The sequence below is a fragment of the Vigna radiata genome, unplaced genomic scaffold (genome assembly GCF_000741045.1).
Source record: "Vigna radiata var. radiata cultivar VC1973A unplaced genomic scaffold, Vradiata_ver6 scaffold_153, whole genome shotgun sequence".
NCBI classification, from domain to species: domain Eukaryota; kingdom Viridiplantae; phylum Streptophyta; class Magnoliopsida; order Fabales; family Fabaceae; genus Vigna; species Vigna radiata.
In genome coordinates, this window is record NW_014542917.1 from 142,435 (window position 1) to 159,973 (window position 17,539).

Here is a 17,539-nt window from a genome sequence, read left to right on the forward strand (position 1 = left end):
ACGTGTAAGTTTGCTAATTGAAATGAGATTCTTTTGGAGTCCAGGCACAACAAGAATATCAAGAAGGTTTAAATTGGTTGAGGTGAGGCGTGTGTTTAACATGTGGATCATGGTGTTAAAGGAAAAAGCAGTATTAGCCATAGGGAAGAAAAGAAAAGAAGAAAGGGTAAGGAAGGATCGAAATTAGTCTGATACCATGTAAGGATTGTAACAAATGTGTGTTTATTGATCTTGAAAGAGTAACCAGCGTACAATATATAGAATGTACATAACCATAATTAAGGAAAGAATATATCAATTATTTAAGATAGAATCAATTATGCAGAAACTAAATAAGGTAAACTATAATCAAATATATTATTTCCTATCAGGTCGGGACAGAAAGAGGGAAACTAGAGACACCAAACAGAAAATACGTTGCATCTTCCAGCAGAGGATATCGCCCTATGAGCCTGATTCCTTGCTCAATGACGACGTTTCGGAGCCCTTTTTGCAGGAGACCGACGACCCTCTTTGCCCTTCGCCTTCTCTTCGCAGGACTCCTCCTCGCAGCATTGGCCCCTCTTCGATTCGGAGATCGACGATTTTTGTGCGTAGAGAGGGAGTCCAAGTGGGCGTAGGGCGGGGCGGAAAAACACTCAGAGGGGGCTGAGGGGATTCCGATGACATCCACGCTCATCGATGTGTAGGAGTTTGGTGAGATGACGGAGCACGTCGACGAGGTCAATTTCGCCCTTGATGGCCTACGCAAGGGACAACCTCTGCGGATCAGAAGGTCGAGTTTGGTTTCGCTCTTGAGAATTTGTCCCATTACGCACCAGAGAAGGCTTCTCAGGACTTAAGGGTGTGTCAATTTCTCTCCAACTTTCTTCTTTCTTGCAAATCTGAAATGGATCTTTTGTCATTTACCTTATTTTACAATTTAAAATTATATACAATCCACGTATTAAGCTCAAATTATGCCACTTGGAAATAAAAGGATGTATGAACATATCAGATCTTTAAAAAGTTAACGTCGTCCATTTTATTAAATTAGAAACACGATTGAGCACTTTCAAAATATGATGACACGATTAGAACAAATCCGCATAAATAAGAACCTTCAAACCTATTAAACCTATTTTTTTATATTATGTGTGTTAAATAAATGTAAAAGTGAGTTAGCTTACCGTTTCCTACTAAATACAAATCAAATCACGATCAGTGGAAAGACAAGTGGTGTTGGCACAGAAAAAGTTTGGGGGATAGACAGATAAAACCTTCTCAGAATAACGAAATAACGATCGAACGAGTGGCTTAACTTGTGACAGAACGCGTGAATGAATATCGACAAACACATCACAATTTAGCTCCACAAACAAACACTGCAAAAGGAGCCATGTCGATGTTCTTCGGTCCATCCGTCGCCACTGAATAGTCACTCCATGGCTACTTCACTCTCCTTTTCCATTTCTCCCACAACCATAACCACATCTAGATTCAGATTCTCCGCCATGGCCGCCGCCGCCACCACAGTCACCACCCCTCCTACCAAGGTGGCTCCCGCAGTCATTGTCGGCGGCGGAAGAGTAGGAAGGGCTTTGCAAGACATGGGCACCGGCGAAGACCTCCTCGTTCGCCGAGGGGAGTCCGTGCCGCTTGATTTTGACGGCCCCATTTTTGTGTGCACGAGGAACGATGATCTCGAGTTGGTGCTTCAATCTACACCACCTTCTAGATGGAAAGGTGAGTCCTTTTGTTATGATTTCGTCATAGGATTGGAGGATGTTATTGACGAGTTATTGATGGTGGCACAGATTTGGTGTTTTTCCAGAATGGAATGGTGGAGGCGTGGCTTGAAAGGAAAGGGTTGAAGGATGCAAACCAAGTGTTGGCTTATTTTGCTGTGTCGAAAATTGGAGAAGCCCCTGTTGATGGAAGGACTGATACCAATCCTGAAGGACTCACTGCTGCATATGGCAACTGGGCTTCTGCTGTGGCTTCAAGATTAAAGGCTGGAGGCCTCTCTTGCAAGGTATACATAACATCATATATTTACTTTTTCTTCTTCTGCATAGTTGTATGTATCATGGACTCCGATGTTAGTAATTTTAATTTTAGAAATTTGTTTGTTTTCTTTTCTAATTCTCAGTACTGCTACGACAGCACCTCGAAAAATTGGGATTAAAAGCAAGAAAAAAAAAAAATCTGAAGGAGCTTCTTTTAATTTTTGGGGACACGAGTGTTTTGATTCTCATGTGTTGTTTTCTAGTTTGTTTAGCATCAATATTGAAGTTGTTGGGTATCCTTGTACAATGTCAAAACCAAATATTTACAAATATTTGATATATATCATACACTGATGTATGTCTCAAAAGTCAGGTTCTGGAAAAGGAGGCGTTTCAAAAGCAGATGTTGGAGAAGCTTATATGGATTTGTTCCGTTATGCTTGTTGGAGCACGTCATGGAGGGGTTTCTGTAGGTGTCGTGGAAAAGGAATTCCGCACTGAAGTAAGCTTTGTAGTGACATCTTCTCAAAATTAATCTGCTTATTCTCTTAGACCCTGTGTGAATATACTTACATGAAGAGTAAGAAAGATAAACGAAATAAGTTTTTCTTCTAAGCTAAAGTTAGTTTAAGCAGTAGTTAAAAACTAAAATCAGTACTTTTAGAGAGGTCTAATGATTTTGCTTCTTCAAAAAATTGATCTTTAACTTTATTGTGAGTTACTTTTAGTTTATCGGAAAAATTTATTCACTTCTTGTTTTATTTTCTTTTGTTACAAATGCTTCTGAGAAGCTTATCTTAACATGATGACCTTAATCAGTAACATTTTGTACATGATTAGATTAAACTGGGTAGTTAATAATAGGATGGTTGGTGATTGCAATCTGTATCCTCTCCCTCCCTCCAATTCTTAGATTTCTATTTTTGGATCTTGAAGAGATGCTACCCAGTGACCTATATCCAACTCATATGTGCTAATTCATCTAATATCCAAAAAATGAAAAGCAATGATTATATTAGATTTATTCCTTATTTTACAAGTTTATGGAATTTTAAGAAAATCATTGTATCTGTCCTTATTAACATATTGTTTAAGTCATGTCAAAATTATGTCATGGGAAAAAAACTGTTCTGAATTAGACACTTTACCGATATGTGTCGTACAAGTGTTGTATGCATGTCTGTGTCCAACATGTGTCGGACACACCATTTTTGAGATGTTCTGAGCTTCCTATGCAAACATTTTCATTTAACATTAAAGATGCATTTAACAAGTAATATTAAAAAATAACACAACAATGAGAAGTGACTAATATATCCACTTTCAGTTGTCTAGCCTTATAACAGAACTGGCATCAGCTGCAGCAAGTGAAAAGGGGTTAACATTTGAAGAAGCCATGGAAGAGCGTTTATGTGCATATTCTAGAGCTGTAGCTCACTTTCCCACAGCAGTTAAGGAGGTAAATGTTAATATAAGATGAAAAATATATTGGATTCACAAGATGGCTCTTATGTATAAAAGTTCTTATCTTTGCTATATTTGCATTGCAGTTTAACTGGAGAAATGGTTGGTTTTATGCTCTCTCTGAGAAGGCTAAGGCCCAAGGCAAGCCAGACCCATGCCCTTTGCATTCCCTTTGGCTAAAAGAGTTGAGAATTGTATGAAGCTTAAACGCTAGTATTAGTGTGTGTGTGTGTGATGTGTTTATTCATTAGGTAACCAACTTGTAAGAGCTATGTAGACTTAGGACGTAGCCACTAGCTTTTAAGTGTGTTATAGTTTCTGGCTTGTAAGTTTAACTGAGTCAATGAGCATCAATTTTCATTTTTTTTCCACCATATTGCTTCAAGCAAGTGTATCAACTCGTTTTTTCTTATCATTTTGAAAGTGAATAAAGAGAGTTGCAATATGCATTGACTTTGAACGAACTTAATTTTAAAACGATGTAAGTTTTTTATCAGACACAAAGTGATTACAGTAAATCATTCTAACTATGCTGAAGTTATGTGAAATTTACATAAACACTCTTTTAATTCTTTTAAAAAGATAGTAAATGAGTATGACAAGGAGAGTATATGAGTATGATGTACGAGAGAATAGACTGAGTATTTCCTGTGGTGATATACTGTATTTATAGGTTTGTTATACGATGGATAAGTTTAACTCAATCTCACAAAATTGGTTTGTAAAGTGAAGTTTTGTATTTATTTATATATTATAAATTGGTCTTATTTCTAGTCGATGTGAACTTTCAACACATAAAAATGTTAAATATTGTCATTGTATTATCTATTTTGAAATTCAAAATTTTTATGTCAATTTCAGTTTTTCTGAGTGAAATCAAATAACTGAATCAAAATGCACCAGTTGTGAGACATGGTCTAACACTGGGAGGAGAATTTGTTCTCTTGTTGCTTTGCAATGGTATTTAGGCCCAAGTGAAGCAAGTTGGACAGCCGAAATACAGTGAGACAAAGGCTGTCGTGACATTGCAACCTGAAAACAATGTGTGAATACAGGTTGGATTTCATTTTTATTATAAAAGATCTGAGTCCTTATATTATGCACACTAACTTCTTTTTATATACATAAACATGATGGAGATTTAAATCTCAGCATATGGAGATTTCAATACATACACAAATACGATAAAAGCTGTAAACCAATGATTGATTTATAGTAAAATATCATTCCTTCTAGCTTTGGTGTGCAAAAAGAAGAAACCATAAAAGGGTTTCATTTCATTCATTTCCACTTAGTTTTTAATCGAATAGACATATAAGAACATGACACAAGAAAAAAATACAACACAAAATCAAGAAAAATGTTGCTTTTCAATCATATAGAAAAATCCAAAAGACTAAATATTCAGTCTAAACGAGAGAGTCCGATGTAACGTACCAGTTTGACCTTTTTTATTTCTTGAAATGGAAAATACAAGCAGAGATTAAATTAGAAAACTTTTTATAAAATATTTGGAATTATCTTTTGGGGTGATATTTTTTTTAACCATATTATTGATAATCTAGCTTTCTCTTTTTAACAAAATTTGTTTCTTAATTAACTATGTTTTCTTTTACAAAAATTGGTAAAAAGGAAGAAAATAAGATATAAGAATCCGTGATTAGATAGATAGAAAAGAAAAAGAAGGGTAGTTTGGGTGTTAGGAAAGGTAGGGTCAGTGCCCGTGGGTGATCAAAAACAGAAGATAGTTTCCCATTTCTTGCCTTTTTGCATCCAACAATGTAATCATCATAACTTAAATATAAACCAAATTTAATTAAGTTAACTGTATCAAAATATCATCTTTAATAAATGTAGTTAATAATAAACTTAATTAGCATTTTTATTCAGTGGGAAATTAGATATCTTCCTTCGTCTGTAATAAAGTTTGAAGGAAGTGCAAAAGGGTTTTTCATTAGTAAAATAAAAAGGTGAAAGTAATAGTAATTTTGTTAATATTTTGTAATTAATAATTTACCATAACATACGTTTTTGGTTTTCTTTAATTGAAAATTTTAGTCACTTTGCTAAAACCAGAGTCAGACAACACACATTTGTTGCGGCTCTCTTCTCAACCTCTCACACAGCGCAATACAACCTTAGATTCTCCGAGCCAGAAACCTATTTTTATTTTCTCCCTTTGTTGTAACACTGAGACTCAGACTCGTTGCTATTTTGTCGTTGTTGATTGTACCCATCATGGTTCCGACTCCAGATTTCACTTCAGGTAGGTCTTTCCTTCTTCACTCTCTCTTTATAGATCCTTTTCTTCTCCCAACTGGGAATTTCGCCACTGTAATTCCTTCCTCATGTGCATGCCACAACACACCACATAAAGTTCTCTGCTTTGGGTTTATATTTTGTTTGTTCAGAAAATGCCCCAGAAATTCATAACACTGTTCTACTCTGACTGTTACACACATTGCTTCTACCCAAAGTTGAGATCACCACTTCATTCTCCAGATCGTTTTCCTCATGATGTGGGTCTGCTTTCTCTCGTTACTCTCGGCAGTAACATTTGACTTTCGGGGCGCAATGTGTGTGGCATCGGTGCTGTGTGTGGTTTTTTTTACTCGGAAATCATAAGGTTCCCAACCCAGTTTTTTTTTTTTTTTCTTTCCGTGTTTTTATTTTGTTGAGTGCTGGTTTTCTGCTTGATTGGTGGCCAAAATGGTCGAGGAAGCTTCGTTTTTTCAATAATATATTTGGTTTTTCAATCCTGGGGCATTCTTTATTCTACCAAAACGTAAATGCCAGCTTGTTGTTGTGTATGACCTCGAGCAATTTCCGTTTACTTAATCGATTTTTAATTTGGAATAATGGATCCAGGGTCTCTTTCTTCCTGGATTACAGATTGGCACAAGTTTGAAAAAAAAGTGGGGCTTGACTCTTGTGGATGTTGACGTACTTTTAGCCTTTCCTTCTAGTGTAGGGTTTTTTGAGAAGAGAAAAGTTACTGCAATTTAGAAAACGTACTCCTTGCTCTGGACTCGCTCTCTTTCCTTCTTGTGCACTTTGTTCCACTTCAGGGATTTCATCTTAGAATTCTAGTGTTAGCGTTCCCTCATTCATTTATCTCAAATTGGAGTACTTTTGGTTGGAAGATGGATGAAGCTTATGGGAGGATAGGATATAAACACTATGATTGAATGTTTGCGTGCAAAAATTTTGTAGACATGCCCCCCTTGTTTAGGTCAGTGATTATGTAAGAACTTTGGGTGTTTCTTCATTCTATAGATTCATTAAACTTCTGGTGATGACAATGGGGAGTTGACTTGCTCTCTTTATCTTCATTTGGGTTGTGTTCATGCAATGAAGTACACTAAGAAGTTGACTATCATATACTTTGTTTCTTCATAATTATTTCTTGTTAAAGTGATTGTATACAAGATTTTCTTACTCTCTCTCTGATTAGGTGCCTGGGCGACCTTTTGGGATATCAAGTTCCCTTTAGTGTGTTAATTATAAACATGACACGTTATGTTCCGAAGGCCATGATTGGCTATTCACACATTCTTTATTCCAACTAAAAGTGCCTAAACTTTAAAATTAAATTTTGTTCTCATCATTAGGTAGATATCGTGCTGTGATTTCTGTTACCTTTCGTCGTTTTGCTACGCGACATGGAAATTGATTGCAAATTAGTAATTTTGATCGAACAATAATTCCAATTCATATGGGAATTTTCATTTTTTGCATCTTTCAGGATCACTTTGACAGTTTGACTTGTCCAGCACCAACTTCTGGTATTACCATTGTCTTAGTTCTCGAGAGTTCTTCCACAGAAGGTAGATGAGTTCTAGAATCCCATCTCATCAGCTTAGCAATGGCCTCTATGTATCTGGGCGGCCAGAGCAGCCCAAAGAAAGGACTCCAACCATGACATCAACAGCTGTGCCATATACTGGTGGAGACATAAAAAAGTCTGGAGAGTTGGGGAAAATGTTTGATATTCCTGTTGATGGCTCTAAATCCAGGAAATCTGGACCAATAACCGGCGCTCCTTCACGGACAGGATCTTTTGGAGGAGCTGGTTCGCATTCTGGACCAATACAGGCTAATGCTGCTGCTCGAGCCGCCTACACCACTTCAGGTCCAATGACTTCTGGTGGTTCAAGTTCAATGAAGAAATCAAATTCTGGGCCACTGAATAAGCATGGGGAACCTGTTAAAAAGTCTTCTGGTCCTCAGTCTGGGGGAGTCACGCCAGTTGGGCGTCAAAACTCTGGACCTCTTACTCCTGTTCTACCTACAACAGGTCTCATTACATCCGGACCCATATCCTCTGGTCCGCTAAATTCTTCTGGGGCTCCTCGTAAAGTGTCTGGCCCTTTGGAAGCAACAGGGTCAATGAAGATGCAAGGTTCCGCCACAGTTCACAACCAAGCTGTGACTGTTCTTAGTCAAGGTGATGAATATTCCTTCAGAAGGAATTTTCCGAAGGCGGTGTTATGGTTATTAATTCTGCTTTTTGTCATGGGTTTCATTGCTGGTGCTTTTATTCTTGGAGCAGTACACAGTCCCATTCTCCTTATTGTAGTTGTGCTTCTTTTTGGCTTAGTTGCTGCATCTTTCTTTTGGAATACTTACTGGGGAAGAAGATCTATCATGAGCTTCGTTGCCAATTATCCAGACTCTGAGCTCAGAACTGCAAAAAATGGGCAATTTGTAAAGGTCTCTGGGGTATGTTTTGGTCCTCTTGCCTATTTTATTGGCTATTCTTGGAAAGTTCATATTCATTTCTTGGGCTAATAAGTAAATTCTTTATATCTAATCATGCTGTATTAATTTCAAATATTTTCCTTATTCACCTGTCTCTGCATCATTCTGATTTTTCATTATGAATTATTCTTCACCAGCTTTTGAATTATTTGAAGCTTGCTTTTTAATTTACAGGAGCTTCTCAGGAATGCCTTTTTTTTTTCATAAAGGAAAGATTGAAAATCTTCTAAAATATCTGATGCGGACCTAAATTTTTGCCAATTACAAAAGCAAACTTAGTCAATAACCTTACCTGTATTAGGTTTGTAAACTGGTACAGCGTGAATATGTATCAAGTGTTTCCACAAACATGATTTTGGTATGGTTTAAATGAATTAGTCTGTTCAGTATTGAATTTTCATTGCTCTAATTTTTTTAAAAGACATGATGTCATCATAAGCAAAGAAAAAATATGAAAATAAGAGCAAATCTTTATCATGAATGTAAATCCTGTAATGCACTCTTTTTAGCTGTTTAAAACAATGCTATTTTCATTGAACGAGCTTCGGGATACTTCAATGTGTGCATTTTGTTTCATCTTCAGGATGATACCTGTGCCTTAATATTGGTGTCTTCCCAATATAATAATTTCCCCGTAAACATCTAAATATGTGAATGAGAACTTTGCACTTGGTTGATGTTTCATGCTATGAATCCTTTTTATACCTACGCACAAGCTTAAATGACAAATCAAATCAAATATGTTTGGCTGTTGTATGTGAAGGTTGTTACCTGTGGTAATGTGCCTCTAGAGTCATCTTTCCAGAAAGTTCCCAGATGTGTATATACATCAACAAGTTTATATGAGTATCGAGGTTGGGACTCAAAAGCTGCCAATCCTAAGCACCGGCGGTTTTCCTGGGGCCTTAGACTGCTCGAGGTAAGTTACTATGTTATTTTAGTGGGTTGGTTATTATGAAATTTAATAGTCTACTTTGACATCTTGTGTACAATTTACTTCAATCCTTGCCCGGGAAGGTATGTCACAGAAGGACATGTTTGTTTGTCTGATGAAATTTCAAGTTGAATTTATTGTTTTGAACTAATCTTACTATCATATTTAGGAGAAGAAAGGGAAGCTTTTCTTTTTGATATGATGATGTTTTCCTTCTTATTTCCAATTTACCTTGGACTAGATTTAATTTACTGAGCAAAGGATGGATTGAGATGGGGCTTCTACCCTTAAGCCAGTTACAATGCCTTGAGGAGGGCTGTAAAATGGATGGAATAGACAAAATCTGAGTTGTATTAAAATTGATAGTTGTTGATTCAATCCACTAAGTTTTGTTTTCATTATATAGTGGATTGGTTAAATTTATTCATGGATGGATTTGCAGGGTGGATCCGCCCCCTCTGACATTTATAGTCAAGCATTTTAATGGCATTTTAGATTGAATTGATCTCTTTGTGTTGTTATATATGGTTACCTAACATTAGTATCCCCTTCATTGGCTATTGTACCAATACTGAACTTAATTATCTTCATGAGTGTACACCAGTAAAGCATGCCCCATGAGGAGTCTGTGCTTAGAACTTCTATTGCTATTGGGAACTTATTTTTCACTTGTTGATTTGACTGGAATATATGTGATGTGACAGAGGCGTGTGGTTGACTTCTACATCTCGGATTTCCAATCTGGTTTAAGGGCATTGGTTAAGACAGGTCACGGATCAAGAGTGACCCCTTATGTTGATGACTCAGTTCTCATCAATGTAAATCCAACCAAAGAAGAGATTTCACCAGAGTTTCTCCGGTGGTTGGGAGAGAGGAATCTTTCAAGTGATGACCGCATCATGCGGTTGGAAGAAGGGTAAAACTTATCTCATGTTTGCTTGCATTTGATCTTTTATGCTACCATTTTGTCTCTGGATGGATCCATTTAGTGTCAGCCTTGATTTAGGGAATGTTTTGGTACAAGAAGAATCTAGTTTTCCCCAAATCTGTTTTCATGTTTGGTTTATGTTTTAAAACCGGAAAACCGTGAAGGAGGTGGTGTTTCCTAGGAATGTTTTTGGCTAAGCCACAAAATTGTTTCCATGAAGAGGTGGGAATCTATTGTCTTGAGTTAAAAATAAACTTTGTAAACAATGAAAACTTCTGGTAAGAAAATCATGTCATTCTTGAATTCCTGGGAAACGTTATAAGTATTTGCTGAAGTATTTATGACAAAACAGACAGATTTTTGAATAACTCTTAGGGATCATGATTTCAAAGTTTCATGATTCCCAAAACTTATCTTGTACCAAAAGCTCCATAAGGGGTATCCCAAGTAGACAAGTGTGAATGAACAACCTCTTTTGGCAACAAAGTTATGAATTTCCATTTTCAGGCAAATTGTTGAACAGAAATAATATAACATGGTATTTGTATTCAGGTACATCAAAGAAGGAAGCACAGTAAGTGTAATGGGGGTGGTTCAGAGGAATGAGAATGTGCTTATGATTGTTCCTCCACCAGATCCTATCACTACTGGTTGCCAATGGATGAAATGTATTTTCCCAGCTAGTCTTGAGGGTATAGTGTTAAGATGTGAAGACGCATCCAAGAATGATGTGATACCAGTTTAACAGTAGAGTATGTGAAATGAGAATGCTTGTAGCATCTTCTAATTGGCCTCCTTAGATAGTGTTATTGTATTCTTTTCCCCTCTGTTATTAGTGGTGGTGGAATATCATATTGACAAATTGTTATAGATTAAGATGCCAAAGTTGTGTGTGTGTGCTCTTTATTTTTCACCTTGAATTGTTGTATAGTTCTGGTTGTCTTCATGTTCTTCTAGGCTTTGTAAACTTTGGTAATGTTTGGTGCAGTGCAAATTCTTACTTGGACAAGCATATTGTGATTATGCTAACAACATGTTAAATAGAATACAATCTTTCTTGTGTTTGCAAATATCTTTTTCATGCACTCTATTTCTCTCTAACTTCATCATGTACACATGTGTTATCTTGTCTAAGCTAAAAAGCTTGTCTTTTAGAAGTTCACTAGAAAAAAACATGTTTAATTTACCTTTCAAAAACTAACTTTTTTTCCAAGAAATAATACTGTTTTCTGGTAATAATTTTAAGCAAAAATATTCACAAAATCATTTTCATGGAAAGATGAAAAAATATATATATTTAGATAAATGAAATTTACTGCATATAAATACTATATTATTGTAATTAATCATGTGGTGATGGATTACTTTTTTTTTCTTCTAAAATTAAAGCAATGATTTTTAAAATACTTGTATATGATTTTGACCAATAGTTTTCAGTGAATTTATTTGTCTTATTTTGATTTTGGTGTATCTGAGTATTAAAAAAATCCAACTCTGACTCTTTTCTTTGCAAGAGTTAGTTTGACCTTTTTAATCATATTCTTTTGTTTTAAATTTTAATATTTTATACATATAACTTATAATTTCAACTTTAATGTCCAAAATACTAATTAGGTTTAATTGTTTGGGTAGTTTTCACTTTCATTGTAATATGTTTACTTGGTTTCGCTTTTAAAAAAGTGTCAACTTCATTCATAATTGAGTTAATGTATATCAATTAAGTTTTCTATAATTTTTTCAATATGGATGTTAATTCAATAGTGATTTGACACATTTGCAATGTATAACTCATAATAGTTTTCTAGTGTGAAAATTCGAGATTAGGGTTTAGAAAAAAACTTATCGAGTTTGTAGGCACACCTATGATCACCATGATTGAAACCACCTTCGCAATCTATTCTTTGAACGATATCCAATGAGCCACACTTATCCTTTGAACTAGATTGAGATGTTTGCATAGGTGCACCTTCCTACCGTGGAATACCACAGAGGATTGCGCCACCAAGATTAATACCATGATGATGAAGACTATCTGAGACACCTTTTGAAATATTGCCATGTTCATTTCCTTCTTCCCCTTCATTTTACTTTTCTTTTTCTCTGTTTGAAATCCTCAATTTCGTTTCTCTTCTTCTTTGTTTGAAATCCCCAATTGAGTTTTTTTCTATGTTCGAAACCTCGAATTGAGCTTCTCTTCTTCTTTTTTCAAAATCCCTAAATTCTTAAACTCTTCTTCTCTATTCCTAATTTCATAAACATTCAATTTTTTTTTCTAAACCCTAATCCCGAAATTTCCACATCACCAAAGAAATGTTACGAACACCAACAAAAATTTCAGCACAACATAACTAAAACTCAAAGTTAACTATTTAAAAGTCGTGAAAAAAAAAATGGATGCACATTAAACTAAATATGGACGATGTTGACACTTTTATAAGAACAAAAAAGACCAAATAGACACACTACTTGAAAGTGGGGACCACCCACTAGTTAGAATACTAATTTCCAAAAAATTTTAAAGTGGCAAAGATATGATTAATGAATCATATAATAATTCGTAATAATTATTTTACTTAATTGAAAGTCATACACTAACTAAAAAATAATGATATTTAGACAACAATTTTTTAACAACATTTAAACATTAATTACGTGTGTCAATATGTGATTGGTTAAAAATTACACCACAATAATGTTTATGATTATTATTATTGATTATCGAGTAATTTTTAATCAATCACAGATTGACACGTAATCAATGTTTAAATGTTGTCAAAAAAATGTTATCTAAATATCATTATCTAACTAAAAATAAAGATAATTCATTATATGAGTTAAAATTTATCCAATCAAATTTATTATTTTTTGAATTTATTATTTAATTTAATATTCAATTTTATGGTACTATTCATTAATTATTACTTCGATATTCGACTAAAAAAATATATTAAAAATCTTATATTAATAAGAAATAATAAGATGGTCCCAAAAAAATATATAAAATAATAACTTAATCTTACAAATGACTAATTTTATAAAATTAAATTAAACTTAAAATTTTCTTTTAATATAATTAACTTAAATTAGCTTAAAAAAATACATAACTATATCATCTTTCTAACTAAGAAGAGAGTGCATAATTTATGACTTCAAAAAAAGTAACGTTTTTAAAAATTTTATATTTACAAAATTATATGTATTTTACTTTTATAAATTATATTTTTTTATATATAAATATACAGACTCAAATTCTTTAGACATAAAACAAAATCAAAATCATTAATGCGAATCATTAACACAAATTATGAATTATAAGATTTTTTAGAATCATAAGTTGGACATTAGAATAAAAGTCAAAAGGTAATATTCCAATATTATTAAAATATCAGTTTTTTATTGTATTAAATAATTTAATAAAAGTAACATATGGCTAAAATTTTAATTTAAAGCGGAAAAGTTAGCATTCCACCCTTTCTCCATGTTATGCAATGAAAACTTCCTGAAAAAATCAGTTTTCAAAACATTATTTCTTGGAAAAATTATTTCCCTAAATATTATTTTCTTAAAATAAACCGAATATAAAAAAAAAAAAGAGAGCATAATTTCCCAACTAACTAAAATTTTCCATGATATTTTCTTTAAACACATTATAACTTAAGTGTATATATTCTATCTATATCAATTAATTGATTTATTTAATTGTTTACTTTATTTAACTTCTTTCTTTAATTTTTTAAGAAAGTTATTAATGCATAACTCTTTTCTAAATATATATTGTCAAAACGGTTTATTCAATTCGGTCTATCCGTTATTTAGTGAGTCAATTTAACTCGACTCACTTGTTAGTAAAAAAAAAATTTGAATTATTATGAGTTAATGAATTAAACGGGTTACTGAAATTATTTAATTACAGATTTTTTAAATAAAAAAATTATAAAATTTTTATAATTTAAATTTAAATAAATTTTATTTTAAAATAGTATAAACTCTAAATATAACTCAAATATATAATATAATATAGATGATATAAAATAATATAATATAATATGAGATAAGATAGTATAGCATAATATAATATAATATAATATAACATAATAATTCATATTTATTGGTAAAATTGATGATTGATAATTGTTTATACATGCTAGAACATAAAATATTTTCATAATATTGAGAATTTTAAATTTTATAATAACTAAATTTTGGTTTGTTGGTGAAAGGTTTTACTAAAAATATTTATCAAGATCATTAATTTATTAACACATTTAATGATTTAAAAATTAACATGATATATTTTTAATAAAATTTCCATTTTTATTCAGTTTCCCACTTTTTTTTATAGGATTATCTTTTTTTGGTGGGAAACACCACTAAGATCATTCTTGGAAAATCTTGGTTGGTGATGATGTTATTTTTAAAAAGTTTTCATCATTGATGCTCTACCTAATAGTAACTATGAGGAGTGAATCCAAGTTGCCGTGGCTTCCATCCTAGCTATTTCACATCTCTTTCTGCTCTTTGCTTGCTTTGTTTCCTTTCAAATTCTAAAATCCATTGTAAGAATATCGTAACTCATGAGTTTTGGATTTGAAAATTATAGTTCTTTTTTATCTTGTAATATTGCAAATGCAGATTTGATCATTGATTTTATTGAAAATTCAAACGATAAATTGAAAAGAAAAAGTATGTGAATGAGCAGAAACATGAACCAGTCACAACGGAATATGCGGCTTCCCAGAACAATAACCACCAATGATATTCAATGGGTATGCCACCCTTTTTGTTAATTTTTTATTTGTTTTTTAGGCCTATTTTTGGATAATTGTCTTGTATTTTCGGCTTGATAGCATCGTGTCGTTTAATTTTAATGGCCTGTTATGTGATATGATGCAGTATCTTGATGAGAACAAGAGGCTGATTATGGCAATATTTGAAAACATGAAACTCAGGAAACTTGATAACTGTGCACAGTAAGTGATCGACTTCTTAATATGATTTTAGTTCATCCTAGATTTGTAGTTTATGGCTTTGTGAAAATGAAAAATAGTTTGCGACTTCACCCTTCTGATGATCACTGAGGAGTCACATTTTTAAAGAATTATCTGTTGTGAGACATTGTTGATCCTAGTATTTGTATTCTTCCTTGGATTTAACCTTCTTGGTGTGTTTTGTAACATGAAAACAGGATAGTTTCTGCTGAAATTTTGAGTGTTTTTTCTATATATAGTTTTTGACATTGTTTGACTGTGGATGCTTGAATGTCTTAGGTACCAAGAGCAACTCCAAAAGAATTTAATGTATTTAGCTGCACTTGCTGATTGGCAACATTCACAATCACAACTCATGCCTCTTCAGGTAAAAATATTACACCAGTATGATAAATTCCTCTTATGACGCTCTTTTAATAACTAGTTAAGTAATAATATCATGATACACTTTTACATTTATTTGACACAAAATACAAAATTAAAATGATTATAAAAGTGTAAATTTTTGTATTTTCTCAAGAAAAAAGAGAATAAAAAGTAAGGATAACCTCAAATGAGTGTAAAAAATTTAGGTTTATCAAAATATCATTTTTCTAACCAGTCTTTGTTTGAGTATTGGACACTTGCAGCAAATTAGGATGCAACCAGAGTGCTGCATGCAACATCCTCAGTTTGCAGCAATTGATGAACAACCAAGAATTTCCCCTCTAAATATGGCATTGCAATTTGCTAATCCTCAAGAACATCTACACCAGCAAGTGGCATTCAGAGGTGGATGCATAGGTAATGGTAGAAATCCAATGTATGGTGAGAGTGGTTTTGGAGGTGGCAAGAATAGTGGCTCAACTTCAGCTGCAAGTCCAAATGATGCATGTGTGGGAAACTTGCAAGCACCTTCTCATGGTGGAGATGACCAGGGAAACGACTCAGTTCTTCTGCATAATCATAACAATGTTACTTCGTTTCGTCTTCAGAAATAAATACCCATGTATTCTATAGTCATACTTTCATATACATAAATTTTTTAAATTCATGTGACATTATGCTTTTTTTTTCTTTCTAAAAGTACAAAAATTTCCTTTTATTTAGGATATTAATGTGTTATATTTTTTTTCCTGTTTTTCCTCTAAGTTTCATATTTTTTTCACCAATGATATAAGGGTTAAATATATTTTTCATCCCTTAAGTATCACATAATTTTGGATTTAGTCTCTTTTCGAAACTTTGATGATTTATAATCTTCATAATTTTGAAACTATTACTATTAGTCTTTAAAATTGAAGGGCTTTAGATTTTGACTAACGACAAGTCACATGTAATGCCAGCTTACCCTTGTAACTCGTAATTATGTGTCATGTTGCTCTTTAATGTGGACTACAAACAACTCATCATCATAACCACAGTGAAATCCACTCCATCATCACTGTCGCATATTCGCGCATTGAACCACCACGCTGTCACCAGCAACCACCTTGCATCACATCACGGGCCTCCACATCGAAATCCAGCAACCTGCACAATAAAAATCACATCAAAATCACAAGTTCATGAACCCTACTCGCGCAAAATTCACCTGAATCATAAATTGAAAATAGAATCCGCAGCTTCTTCATCTTCGCGGAAAACCCAGAATTGCGCCATTGTTGTTGGTAGTGCGTGAAGCTTGCTTACGCAATTAGGGTTCATCGTGATTTAAGATTTTTTGCTTCTGTGTTTCTGGTTACAGGTTTTTGGAGGTGTGTTAATGGCAAAAATTGGATTTGGAGGTCCGGTGATTGTGCGGAATGTGGTGGCGACGAGGAGATGAACTGATTTGCACAATTTGAGTTCGCGTGTTTGAGGTTTTCTCTGGTTTTGATTTTCTGGATGACTGCGATGGGTGGTTATTTGTTTTTTAAGTTTGTCTCTTTACATGTAGTTGTGGCGCGGTGGGGGTGGTGCAATTTGCTCAATTTGGGTTTCGTGCAGGTTTAGGTGTGGTGGTTGCCATGGTTGAAGGTAGGAGTTTGGTGGTTTTTGTGGTGACTGGCAGTCACCACAAAGATGAAGGCACAAGAAAGGAGAAAAGAAAACTTAGCAAATTAAACAAAATTTCACGTCCATTCTTAAGGACTATTTATGACAGTTTAAATACCATGATAACTAAAAGTCATCAAAATTATTTTTGAAAAGGGATTAAAACCAAAAGTCGCATGATAATTAAGAGACTAAAAACATATTTAACGTTATATATCATTAATGTTTTATTTCTAATTTTTCTCTTATAGCAAACTAAACAACCCTTCTATTTTTATGTTTTATTCTATTTATTTTGTTAATAAAATAATCTGTTAATAGTCATGAATAAATTATTCAAATACTATACACAAATGTTAGCAAATGTTAAAAAAAAAAAACTATTCATTGTAATATGATATTGTAAAAGGTAAGATGGAATAAACAAACTAATAAATAACTACAACACGACCACAGATTT

At 33.5% G+C, this 17,539-nt stretch overlaps 2 protein-coding genes across 5 annotated transcripts; both read left to right on the forward strand.

Moving 5' to 3' along the window:
- The first annotated feature begins 1,220 nt into the window (after positions 1–1,220).
- LOC106752626 lies at positions 1,221–3,897 on the forward strand. Its single transcript, XM_014634338.2, has 5 exons — positions 1,221–1,725; positions 1,797–2,014; positions 2,362–2,490; positions 3,316–3,447; positions 3,539–3,897. Exons 1-5 carry the CDS (start codon positions 1,425–1,427, stop codon positions 3,650–3,652), a joined length of 894 nt encoding a protein of 297 aa, XP_014489824.1. The 5' UTR covers positions 1,221–1,424; the 3' UTR covers positions 3,653–3,897.
- A 1,616-nt stretch (positions 3,898–5,513) lies between these two features.
- LOC106752661 (uncharacterized membrane protein At1g16860) lies at positions 5,514–11,145 on the forward strand. 4 transcript variants are annotated; one of them, XM_014634391.2, is made up of 6 exons: positions 5,514–5,718; positions 7,198–7,899; positions 8,053–8,174; positions 8,977–9,132; positions 9,852–10,063; positions 10,628–11,145. In XM_014634391.2, exons 2-6 carry the CDS (start codon positions 7,284–7,286, stop codon positions 10,818–10,820), a joined length of 1,299 nt encoding a protein of 432 aa, XP_014489877.1. In that variant the 5' UTR covers positions 5,514–5,718; positions 7,198–7,283; the 3' UTR covers positions 10,821–11,145. The 4 variants fall into 4 exon arrangements, with proteins under 4 accessions (XP_014489877.1, XP_014489875.1, XP_014489876.1 ...); XM_014634389.2 differs by having other exon boundaries at positions 7,198–8,174; XM_014634390.2 differs by having other exon boundaries at positions 7,198–8,165.
- Positions 11,146–17,539: the final 6,394 nt, after the last annotated feature.